This window comes from Anopheles stephensi, chromosome 2 (assembly GCF_013141755.1).
Source record: "Anopheles stephensi strain Indian chromosome 2, UCI_ANSTEP_V1.0, whole genome shotgun sequence".
NCBI classification, from domain to species: domain Eukaryota; kingdom Metazoa; phylum Arthropoda; class Insecta; order Diptera; family Culicidae; genus Anopheles; species Anopheles stephensi.
In genome coordinates this window covers 36,968,101-36,981,400 of record NC_050202.1, presented here as the reverse complement: position 1 = coordinate 36,981,400, position 13,300 = coordinate 36,968,101, and the positions used below count along the sequence as shown (strand labels likewise).

The following is a 13,300-nucleotide window of genomic DNA, read 5'->3' as shown; positions in this document are numbered from 1 at the left end:
TTCATCAAATCTTCACTATGCTCAGATGATCAGAATCAATAACAAAGTTCTGGTATTGTTGAAGTATGCTCAACTATAAATAGATAGATCGTCCGACACGTATCAGTGTCGTTGATGTTGATGATGATGATGATGATGCTCATCAAGTTTCTCTATGAATGGCATGCACTACCAACCATCGCATCATACAGCAGCAGCAGCAGCGTTTTGCATAGATTTTACATTTCATACTTTTCTATTGATACTTGCTACTTGGAAAGCGATTCAATTTGTTTTTCTTTTCACTTAACTTACTCAATTTATTTCACACCTGCAGCATTCTTCACTTCGGTCATATAAACAAAGTAGCAAGAATTTTAGTACGATGTTGAAACAGATTTCATGTAAACATTGGTCAATAGCCACAAGCATACGAATTTCCTGCTCGAATCGGTTTCTCCGAATACACAGCAATCCCAATCGAAGATGCTTCGTTCGTATCATGACATACTATCGAATCCATGGAGTGATCGAAATAAATTGAAAACAAAAAATCGAATCTAAATGCTGAACCCAGGCAAAAATACATAACTTCTTGATTGATTTTAAAGATAGCGGAAACATAAAATGCATGATCAAAATCTAAATTTAGTAATACCATCATCGGTCACGCACTACAATCTGGTATGCAGGACACTTAACTACACGTCCAGTACGGTTTCCATTCTCGACTGAAGCATATTCCGTACATGCATACCTTCGCGCAGGACTAACTTTAAAAAAAGGTTAGACAAACCAGGCCAAACTAACAACAGTTTCAGAGACAAGTACGAATAGGCTTTGCCTTCTATGGAGAAGTTTTTGTAGTTACAAATAATTCATGATTAAATTAGAATTTACATCTATATTCTGTAAAAGCGTAGCATGAATGCGTCACAATCATCAAACATTTTAGAGTTGATTATGACCGTGAAGCAGTCACTGACGACCTTATCGTTCATAGTTTTCATCATTGAATGACGCGCTTGCATACTTCGCAAGCAATGGAAAGCCGCATACTTCAACTGTCCTGTACATAAATGGAGGGTACGTACATAGAATCGTTTCATGCAACAGATAAATTTATCATTCAGCGTTTTGAAACACTCACAATATGAATAGCATTCTACACTATCCAATGCTATTTGAACATACATTTATTTCAAAACTAAATCTTTGTTATTCTGAATGTTGTCTATTAGTAAATGAACTGATTTAATGATTGTAGTTTCATCATAAACTGCTTCCTAATTGCATGTCTAAAACATCTTGCGAAAGAATGTACCAAATATTGATTAATTGATTGAAATATTGATCGCTATGACAAACTGCCCTAAAAAGACAACGAGATTATTGCATAAAGACGACACAAAAAGGCAAGAAAAGAAAGCAAAATACAACTCATTCAAATGTATATTTTTGGTATCACGAAGAAACCGAACCGAAGCCTCTCGTCGTTCATCATAACGCTGTCGCTGGTGATTTTTAACCTTCTAGCAGATTTTGATCGCCGTTCCGCTTCTCTCCTCATAATGTGCTGTATACTCCCTCTCCCGATGGTCTCTTAAAACCTTTTGACCCATTTTTTGAACCACAAGAATACTTAGCGCATCGTTTAAGTGGCGGTGAGTTACTCGATCGAATATTGCAGAATATTGCAATGTTGCGTAAACGTCGCAGTCGTCGTCTTCTTGCCGGTCAAACTTTTCCACTTATGACGTGCTTTGCTTTATCGAGGAAATCCTTAATAATGGCTGAAGAACCGCCGTTGGTCGAACTTAAGATACATTGGTCAGATAAATGTATTGGTAGATTAAACTTACAATAACCTACGTAAAACAACTTTGGAACTATTTTACTTTGGAGGGTGGTAACGTCATACCGACTAACCAAAGTATTCGTTAGGGTTTAACCCCATACATGATGTTATTTGTACTTGTCTTTCATTGAACCATGCTCCAGTATTTTATTTTAAACTATGCATTGCGTCGGAATGAAACTATTCATCGGAAAGCGATCTACACCCGTACCTTGTTTTGAATCGCATTTTGCTATGCTGGTGCTCTTCGCACTAGCAGGTACTAAGCTGCAGCACTGCAGGTACACAGGTGCAAGGAATTAACTAGATGTTGTTACATTCCGACACATGATGCAAAACAATCAGTTGCAAAAATTATTATCATTACCACTACTCACCGGTAAATGGGAATCGAGCCACGTATTGATGATATCCGCCGTTATGGGATCCGGTGACGGGTGGAAGCTGGATGATTGCTGCTGGAGCGCCATAGCAAGCGACTGAGCAGCGGCCAGGATTGATGTGGATCGAATACCGTGCTGCAAACCAGCGTTCGATGAAGGGTTGTTTCCTGCATCATCAGGCGATGCAAGGTAGTCTGTATCACCTGGAAAATATAGACATTTAAAAAGAGAGAATGCCGTTAGATGTGTGCATGAAGAAATATGATACAATACATTAAGTTCCTAGTTGAACCAGTGGTGTTGGTGGTGGTGTACTAATGGACACAGTACACTGCATGAAAGCTTTAAATTTTGCATCGTCAACGTTTGTCAATAGATTTTCCTATGCTTCAAAAATGATCTGTGCACAACAAACAGGAAGCAAAAAAAACCGGATTAATGGAATAACGCAGGAGATGCCAATCTGAAACCATGCCGCCACACGCGAGAGCAAAGTGTGAATAGAATGCTAAATCATTAAAAATTTAAGAGTCTTTCCGCCCCTTTTTTCTTCTGCACCAGCGTATGTAGCAGGATAGCGGTGAAGTGGTGGCGTTCACCACCACCATTGCCACCGTCCTATGTCTGGCGAAGTAACATTGCTGATTTTCTACTGTCAACCGATATTCTTGGTTTGCACAGTGTCACCGCCACAATATCCCCACCATATTATATGCCACGAACGGAAGTGTTTCATCCGTTCTCTTCAGTGCACGGAAGACGGTTTTTACCGACGCGATGCAACCGGAACTGCCGTCGCAATCGTAATATTTCTTTTTGTTTTTTTTTCTGACAGGGGACAATTTAACCGTAGAGCAACAATTCAAAAAAAATCATTATGAAAAATAAAGGTTACAGGGTTGAATAATTATAATTACAAAGGTGATATAAAAATAAAGGGGGGCTCAAGCTTCAAGCTTATGCAAATCATTGTTTAATGGTATACCAACTGACAATCTAACAATAATTATTCTATACTTAATTGACATTCATTGAAACGTTGAAAGACATCCGTTGACCGTTGAAAAAGACGTAAAGTAAAAGTTTTTAGCTGTAATATTGTTTCGTATCGTTCATATATTGCTTTTACTAAAGTCATTTTTTCATTGTTACTGCCAATAGCAATAGGACACGCGATAAGGTGGAAAGTAATGTAGTGTATATTCCAACAAAGTTTGGGTGGTCCGGTGTCCAAGGCGATAACACGGCAAGACCGGGGTTCAAATCCCATTCACATCGCCTCCCCGAACTATCTGGACAAACTATCCAGCTACGGGCAAAATCAAGCCATAGAAAGGCAGAAATGGCAGGCCAAGACCTTTCGATGTCTTGCAGTGCCAAGGCAGTATGTGTAGTAGAATATTCCACAAATATGAAACATGTTTAACCCACTGCCGATTCGACCACAGGTGTAGCCGGAGATGACTCTGGAGACTGAAGCGAAAATAAGTGTAAATTATAACGAAGTGGATGATGCTCCAGAGTCGGATCTGGAATTCAGAGTCGGGGTTGGAATTGGTTTGTAAAGCATAGAGTCGGTGTAGATTTGTGAATCCACTGCGGAGTTCCTACCACTAGAGTTCACCTCTTCTGACCTAATTTTAGGCCAATGAAGTAAAACAGATTAAAGGAAGAAGAAATCTCATCGAATCCTAAGAAGAAGAAATTTTCACAGCATTAGGAATTCCTTACTACATACTTTACTATTTAATGCTCACGACTCATTTTGTATGGGTTCGTGCACTGGGTCTTAAAACCCATCCAAACCTTCCCCCCATACGCAAGTCTGACTATTGTACTACGAGCAAAAATGAGTCCAGGAAACCAGAAATGATAAGCCTCGAGAAATTTTCATGATTTTGGAGTGCTAAAGAAGAACAACTTATCGGGCGTTTCGCATTCATACATTTTATATTTTAAACAAAAAATCAATCCGTCCAAAACTGAAATACTACCAATAAAATAATCTGTTCGGCACCGAGCAAAGTTCTAAACTTTATGAAAAAGAAATCAAAAATATGCAGCTACACATAATGTATGGCACAGAGTGGGTAGAATTAATAACGACGATAGGGGACTATTGATTGCACACTGAAAACCCTCAGGATTCAATGTTCTTGACACTATTGTTTGGACACGATCATCAAATCAATTCATCTTTAAAATGATGTCAGTTTAATTACTTTTAATTTTGAGCCAGCTTGCTGTGCTGCGGCCGGCCCGCATCATGCTTTCCAATCATTAAATTGGTCCACCGGTCGATGAGATAAAAATCACCCCTTTTATAATAAGGTTCGTTCTCTTTTTATACATCCTGTTGTTAATATTAAAAATGCGATAGAGCATGGTTTTGGTTTAATATTCATGAATAAAAGTATTTAGCTGATTTATATGTAAGTTCATCAATATTCAGCACGCGCAACTTTTAAAAGAACTTTTGGACTTTGATTAAATTGCCTATACAGTCCTTAACACAACTATTCAAACGCCTGTTTAAAAAAAACCAGAAGATTTAGCTTAAAGTGATGTTCTAGTAAGTTGTAGCGAATAACTTACTAATACTACTAAAAAAATACTAAAAATGCTTCTTCTTCTTCTTTTTTGGCACTACAACCTCGAGAGGTCTCGGTCTGCCATTTTTGGCTTTCTGTGGCTTGATTTTACCTGCAGTAAAGTAGTCAGCTCTGCGTACGGGGAAGGCGGTCTGGATGGGATTTGAACCCCGGTCCTACCGTGCGAAGACCGGCGCCGTTATCGCCTCTGCCACCGGACCGCCCCATGCTGTACATGCGGTATTACAAATACTAAAAATCGAAATATGAAAAAAATATCTCTTCCAAAAATTCTGTAAAGCGGTTAGCCAAAAACTTATCACAAAATTACTTCAAAAACATTTTATTTATTTTTTTTTATTCGTAAAGAACGGACTGGCCGCATTGCTTTCAAAAACATTTTTACAACCATAAAAATTTTCTTGTTTTAGTCTAGAGCTAGTCTTTACTTTGCAATAAAGCAATTTATTTAGGAAGTCGTTTTTAGTTCTTTTTAGGATATTTTTGAGTGTTATATAATGAAGAAATATTGTTTTTCTCTGTAATTGTTTTTCTCTTATACTATAACATCCACTTGGCTCAATTCTAAAAGCGACAGTTCCGAATCGAAGAGGATTCCGAAACGGAACGTAAACCTCTGACCAGATCTTTACCATGCGGCAAATCGCTGAAAACTTGGCAAACCAGCTGCTACATTCATGAGCAGGAAGAACTGTTAAATATCCTCGCTAAATCTATTGGAACTACAAGCATGACAATGACCAACATTAAATGTCAGGTGAAAGAGGATGGGAAAAACTCTCTGAATTCTGTATATCCATAATAGATCCGTTGGATGTGGGGGGGGGGGGGGGGGGGAAGAAATTGCCTGTCTGCGGGGCATGTTATGAGAATGACACCTTACCCGATAGAGGTGGCTTTTGATAGGGCCAAATTGACATGGAATGCTGGCATTGATACGTTCGCGAGAAAGACCGGGATAAAAGGTTGCCGTAGGTCGGTGCTAGAGGGTTTTTGCAGCAGACCAAGACCAAGAAGTCGCAACTGTTGCCTCAGTTTAGTAAGTAGTTTATTTAACTCGATACCAGGAAAACCTCGCCTCGTCCAGGAAAACCAATCAAAGCAAATAGACTATTTGCTCAAATCTATTAAGAAAATGGAACTATACTAAAGTAGAAACGAGGGTTGAAAACAATGAAAAACCAATAATAACCTTTCCGGAAAAATTCAATTCCAAAACTGAAACCATCTAGAAGAAGTCATTTATAATAATTTAGCATGTACACAATAGATGCTTACAGCTAAGACAGCTCCTGCCGGTGAATGAGCTTTTAACTTTTCTGCCAACACCATCTGCCGGTATGCTGCCATTTTCACTGGAGTGTGAATTTGGATTGTTACATGCTCGAAACCACCACCAGCGGGTCATAAGCGCTAGAATTTTGTACACGCCAACACTACAGTCCTGTAGCTACGACAACACTCACGATAAATACGTAGCACACACGAATTACGCACATACAAATACAGAACGCACTACGAATTGACACTTGTAACGGAAACCACTGATGAACCAGGATTTTCACATGAAAAAACAATGCTTTTTTCAACAGTTCCGTGAGAATTTAATCACCATAAACACTATTATTTTTTCGCAACTAATTAATATCTACCAATTATTCTACGCAGCCACGACACAATGAAATAATCCTTTTAATCCTTTCTGTATCCATATTTACTGTCATTTGCGTATCATAAGAACCTTCATCCAATTGGTACGATCAACACAAGCGTATTATTCTTATCCTACTTAAGCTAATTTATCAGATTTAGAATCGTGGAGTAAAAGCAAATCTAGCAGTAATAATGGCCCACTTCTTGTCCCGTTTACGTTATGCTGTTTTCCCGCTGTTTTCAAGTAATTTCTAACCCTTTTGCGCTGCTCAGTTTGAAGCGAAACAGCTCGGAGGGAAACAGAGAAACTAGAACATTTCCAACAGGCGGAAAACTGTATGAAAGGAACGAACGACCCCAGCTGGCTGGCTGCCTGCCTACAAGACATGTGTCGCTGGTGCAATGAGTGAAATAGTAACGACACTAACTGAAACTGCTGCCAACAGGAAGTAAAAGCAGGCACAGTGTCATAATGAAACGTCGGTTCTCATTAAAACTGAAAATACCAACTACTGATTCGTCTTCGTAGGAGACAAAGTACTGCCGCGGCACAGTGCCTTGTTTTCATGTGTGTGTTTGCGTTTTTTTTATTCTCTCAACCACCGAGAACTTCGTCATCGATTTCATCACAAATTCATTTAGAGAAACTGAAGCACAAAACACAGCAATAACCAATCCAGAAGTACGTATCTGCGTCGTCCTCTATCGGTGGAACACTCTATTTGATATCCTGCTGCGAAAAGGCCCAGCAGTAGTCTAATTGGAAAGTAATTATAGAAGATAGCAGCACTATGGTTGGTGGCGCGGCATATATAGTCCAATGAAACGTAATAAAAGTCGCACAAGCTTTATTCTCCTCACTAACATCTATTCACTTCCTTAAAACTACTAACTGATCTTACTAAATATTTAATCATTTGCTCGACTTAAAGGATTGAAGCTAATTTAGACATTTTTTTGAAGTACGTATTAGAAGACAGAGACTTGCAGCCAAAAAAAAAATGCCATAGGCTTTGCCAACTTTTCCTCCACTCTAATGAGTCAACATCCGTTGGAGGGAGGCTTTCTTCAGTAAGCTTTTATGGCTCATTAGTCGGACGGTCAGCAGGTTTGTCCAAATCCGAACATTAGCCAGGCAAAGCCCCGGATCCACCCTGTTGTTGAGACGTATGTATTCGATAATATATACAGCGCTTACTTGCAAGTAACTATATACCAATCACAAATGACAATCGTAGCAACCGCCCCAAAAATATTAAAATAATCTGTACGGAACTGTTTGAGGACATTCATCTTCAAAGATTCTTAATGTTTGGGGCACTTTATCTTTAAGGACTGTGCATAATTTCTTTTGTTGCATCCTTCTATCCTCATCAACGTTGTACTTTCTCCAAACGTCAAAGCCGCCACTGGTTAACAATCGTGACCCACGACGAAGACCTACATTATGCATCCCGAACCAATTTGTTTCGAGTTAAAGCTAAACGTCCAATGAAGTGTAATACGAACCATCAACAGCAAGGATGCGAAAGAATGGTTAAGGATTCAATTTGATCAACGATCCATGGTAAGATTGCATTAGCTCGGGATACGCATCGGTCCACATGACTAAACGTTGTTTTTGAACAAGCTAAACCAAAAACTCAAAACCGCGAAACGATGCCTAGCTAGGCTCTCACAACAACAACAAAAACATACTCATGCATATACCATACCGCATATACACCGAAACCAATACGGCATATAACGTAGCAAGGAAGCAATGATTGTCCACATTTCCTCAAGGATATTCAAGGGTTTGTTTTCGCTACTTGAACTTGCTTTAGTGTAAATCCGTTCGGTAAAGATTCCTATTAACAGGAAAACATTAGCTATTTGTTGCTATCAAAGGTCGTTTAATTTTCAGGTTTGATTTAAAAATAATGTGCTCTTGATGGCTTTGTACTACACCTGTAGGCACTTAGGAACGTTAAAAAGAATCTAATAATAATTTTCTATATTTTGTAAAATAAATTATAGGGTTATTACAGGGTCCATATAATCTTCTTCTATGGCCTTACAACCTCCTGTAGGTCATGCCTGCCATCTAGTAAATCTAGTTAAGTCCAGTAAGCCTGAGACTTGATACCATATAGTTGGGTAGTCACTACGGGGGTAAGGTCCGGGTGGGATTTGAAGCCAGGTCCAGCCGTATGAAGAACGGCACCTTTTTCGCCCCTACGGTCCACATGATGGAAGTTTGAATCATTCAGCGCACTGTTACAAATAGTGAAATATTACCAATGCGCTTGGGACCTTTGCTATATAATGGGCACAAATGGAATTATATATGTTTAGCTAAATTTCGGTAACACGAAAGTTAAATAATATTAATGTTTGTAGTAACTACAGCTATTAAAAAAAATGCAAGGACTACGGAAAATCTTCACCACAAAGTAATTCAACAGGTTGTATTAATTTTCGTATCGTTGTTTGGATTCTTTGGCCAATTTTAATCTATTGATACTAGACCAGATAAAAAATTCTTTATAGTTTCTACATAATCTATCTTGAAAGTTGTTTGTTTTAAATATATTCAAAATCGCCACGCAAACGTTTGGATACAAGTTTAATTTCAATTTCAACCCATTTCAATTTCAAAATGTGTATACAAGACGCTGCACTTGACTGTGATAAATGAATTAACTTATTAGAAAAGAAAAAAAACCAGAGTGATTATTTGTTAAACGTTTGGCAACTGTTTAACCACCTATGAGTCAGCGTAATCATATCACGCAGCATTTGGTTCAATTAAAACAGCTCCCTAACCTCATTAATTATGCCCGCCCCAGCCTACATTAGGCAAACGTGCAATTGCAATCAATAAAATGCTGCATTGTAATGATGTTTTGATTTCGTTTCTTCAATTTTATGATGTATCGTTCAGTTTTCGTTTCGTTTCGGTGTTTTTTTTTTTTTTCTTCAATAAACAGAAGAAGTTTTCTCCCCTCTTTGCTTTGTTGTTCAATACCCCGATCGTTTAATTATTTTTTCCCTCTCATGTAGGCATTCTATCTCTCTCTCGCTCTCGCATACACTTAAGAGCTTTCTCAACTTCCTCCTTATGCGTTTTCATAACATGGTTGCTTGCTTCTTTCACTGTCCTTTCCTTAGCATGTATGCGTGTGGCGCCCGAAAGGTATTGCACTGCACTTCAAACAGTTTATAACGAGTATAAACTCTATAATTCCAAAAAAGTGAGTTCTGATCATTCGTATTATCATTGATATGAAAACCAATAATAAACTACACGCTGAATATAGTTCACTATCGCACGCATGGAATAAACAAGCTTAAAATTAAATTTACTTCAGAAATAAATCAAATCAAACGAACACAATCTAACAGATGGTAGCATAATAAGTAAATTTAAAATATTTTCACAGTTTATCACACAACAACAACATAGTATCACCAGAAAGTCCCTACGGTTTCCTTTCCGTAAAATGTTGACAGTAAATCACAGCTACTCTATTAAATTGAAACTATTTCACGCACACTTCTTCCATTCCTATCTGTGTACAACAGTGCCTTCAACCATAATCCTTCGAAGCTTGTTGCACCCATTGCACCGCTTCGGCATTGGAACGATATGGTCAAGCAAAAATATGGTCTGTCAACAATTTGGTCCATGGGCCAAAGAAGAAAATTGCATTTTTCATCGATTCGCTTCACTTTGCTTGCGTAGATTCACTTAACTTTACGACAAGCACGATATTCGCTTATAATCACGCATTCAATCACCACAAACACATTCACAGATTTTCTCGAGAAATTCCAACATTACGATTTGCCCCAAAACCTCTGTCGTTCACCAAATGCTGCTGCCAATAACTACTATACAAACATACGCGCAACACCGCAGAACGGACGAGGATAAATGCACAGGTGTGTTAGCTTGGCGGTTTGCTTTTGTAAATCACTACCGAAGACCACGAGACCGGCAATATTGTCAACAAGTATTATCTCAAAAATGCTTCTTCAGCGTAGAACAGACATCGGCACAATAAATACGCAGCAACGTAAGGAAACGCTCAATAGCTCTCGCTCGCTGCTCGTATCAACCCGTGCGCGCGTGTGTGTGTCTGTGCGTTGTAGGAGCTGAGCAACAAATGTCTCTTGCTCTTGCCGGAGCGTTATCACTGTTAATTTCATTTCGTGTCCACCTGCTCTCAGTGACAACAGGGTACGAGCAGCTCGCAGCTTCCCAGCAAGGATAGGACACTGGCAGGACACATGCGTCCCATGAGCTGTGTTGTGAGAGAGCGCCAAGGCAAGAGAATTTTCAAACAGTCCAAAGATTTTATGGGCCTTCGCCGAATCGTTAGGAGCAACAAAATTTTTTTTTCTAGCCCTTTTCTCTTTATGTTTAATTCAATGATGCTGATGGAGGCAAAAAAGTAAGGTTAAAACACACTTTTACTGTGCTCTAATTTCATATATTTATAATTTTATTCCTCTTTACTGAGAAAGCAACGTGTTCATCCAAATAGTTGCATACCGAAGAATGCGTTAACAACGTGAACAAAAGCATCTGGCCGATAGTTATTATTGATTACCTATAAAACGCGTCTCTGAGAAATTGAAAATTTGTTGAGAATAAGTACATGCGACCAACCCACACGAACTATGCGTAGATCTTTAAAATATGTTCAAAATAGATGCTTAACTAATCAAATAGTTAAAAAAAATAACTAAAAATATTTTTACACAAAAATGAATTTAAGAGAATCTTTCCAGAGAGTACGCTGATAACAAAATTTAGAGTGATTTTATTTGTAATCATTATCATAGTATATCCTTTCGCGAATATTATCGCACGCTATCGATGTCCTAGGCGTTATGGATTGCTAGAATGAAGCTTGCTAGTTGTTTGCTACAGCTTTTGGCAAAGCTTTCATCACGGCGTAGCTTTTTGCTCGGTTCAAATAGTCAGTAAAAAGGCTCAATAAAGCTTCATTTACAATAGAAAATACACATTGGCATTTTTGAACGCAAAATTCTCAAACGAACCTAGTCAAATCTCACGTAGAGCAACAAATCGGTAGTTATGGCCAAGGAAAATCGGTATCGCCATCACTTCGGTGTTATTCTCATGGCTTGACCAGCCTACCGGAGCTTGGCGAATATCAAATTCGCTGCAAGATTGGTGAGATCATCGTACACAGCTCGTATAGTATAGCTCGTCATAATAACGATGCCACCGTTGTCCTTTCATACACACGGGGACAAAAATCTTGCTGAGCATCTTCCTCTCAAACGCGGCTAAGAGGGTTTCCTGAGTTTTGGACAGAGCCCATGTCTCAAAGGCGTATGCAAGTACTGGGACCATAAATGTTTTATATAATCGTCCCAGTACTCGCTTCTTCGTCCCTCGCGACAGGTATTTTAAGTGGAGAAGTTGTCAGGCGGTAGCAGCCAGCACCCTTGCACGTAACTCAACATCAATGTTGTAGTCGGTGCTGACTATTGATCCCAGATATGTGAATTTTTTGAAAAACTTCAAAAGTCTGGTCACCTCCCCTTGCCTCGTTAATCGGAGAGCTTCAAACAAATGATATCATAGATCACGCTATGACACTAGATCAGACGCTGATGACATAGATCAGCGTATGCCAGGATCTAGATTGACTTATAGAAGGTGGTCCCCGAAGCTTCCACCTCCTAGTCACGGAAGGCTCTCTCTAGCGCCAGATTGAAAAGAAGACAGGCAAGCCCATCTCCCTGGCGCAGGCTTTTGTGGGTGCAAAGGGCCCTGAGAGTTTTCCATTCACCCTCACCTGGCATATGATGTTGGCCATTGTCATTCTTACAAGCCTGGTAAGCTTGGCCGGGATTCCACAAGAGCTCCTTGCGTCTTATAGTTTTACCCTGGTTGTGCTGTCATATGCGGCTTTAAAATCTTCTCTAAGATTTGTGGCATCGTGAAGATCTGCACTTCAGCACTGTGCGACCATAATGTTGGTTTTCGCCTCGTTGATCTCCAACCCGAGGTTAAGTGCTGTTCAATCGATTCATTGGTTCTGCTGTGAAGGAAAACCTCAAATCAATATCTCTATACCGCTGTATGGTAGGACCTTAATTTGCTATTACATGAATGCAATCTGGTTGCATAGGCATAGGTTGCATAGGCATGGCATAGGTTGCATAGGCATGGCATAGGTTGCATCTTTTACCGAAGTAGTAGGATGACACATAAAAAAATTTTTGCAAAAAATATGAATTGATTAACCTACAATATAGCCAACCAAGCTAGCGACATTTCGAAAAAAAATCAAAAAATTCCTTTTTATCTAACTAAATCGTAGTGAGTGAGTTTAAACACATTGGGAGAAGGGTTAGTCGACACGGAGAGTTAAATTACCAATGAGTTATTCATCTCGTGAATAAGTTAAAACACAGTCAGGGAATGGTTAGTCGGTACGGAGAGATAAAGCATTCCTCGAGAGTTAACTCAAAAAGAGTGGGTATAAGATTTAATGCACTATTCTAACTCATTCACTCTGATTTAATTAACGTCGCTGAGTGGTTATTACCATCACTATTCCGAGTGATTCTAATCCAAATAATAGACCTCTAGTACGATATGAAGGACACAAAGACACATGGAACCAAGCTATAAGGATATAGGAGGTAGAGTTTTTTTGATTCATAAAGCACGAGCTGTAAGAGGTAGAGTTGTCCAGAGCAAATTGACATTTTTCAATTTTACAGAGGAATTCCGTGGGCGAAATTCAATTCTGGCGGTTCACATCGGACGTTATAACTTCACGTTT

At 39.0% G+C, this 13,300-nt stretch overlaps 1 protein-coding gene across 8 annotated transcripts in view; it reads right to left on the bottom strand.

Moving 5' to 3' along the window:
• The window catches only part of LOC118517655 (liprin-beta-1), a 32,341-nt gene that overhangs the window by 16,694 nt on the left and 2,347 nt on the right, over positions 1-13,300 (bottom strand). For all 8 annotated transcript variants that reach the window (XM_036064000.1, XM_036063998.1, XM_036063999.1 and 5 more), the window contains exon 3: positions 2,215-2,423. In XM_036064000.1, the coding sequence (XP_035919893.1) occupies positions 2,215-2,423 (209 nt within the window). The remainder of the gene's footprint in view (positions 1-2,214; positions 2,424-13,300) is intronic.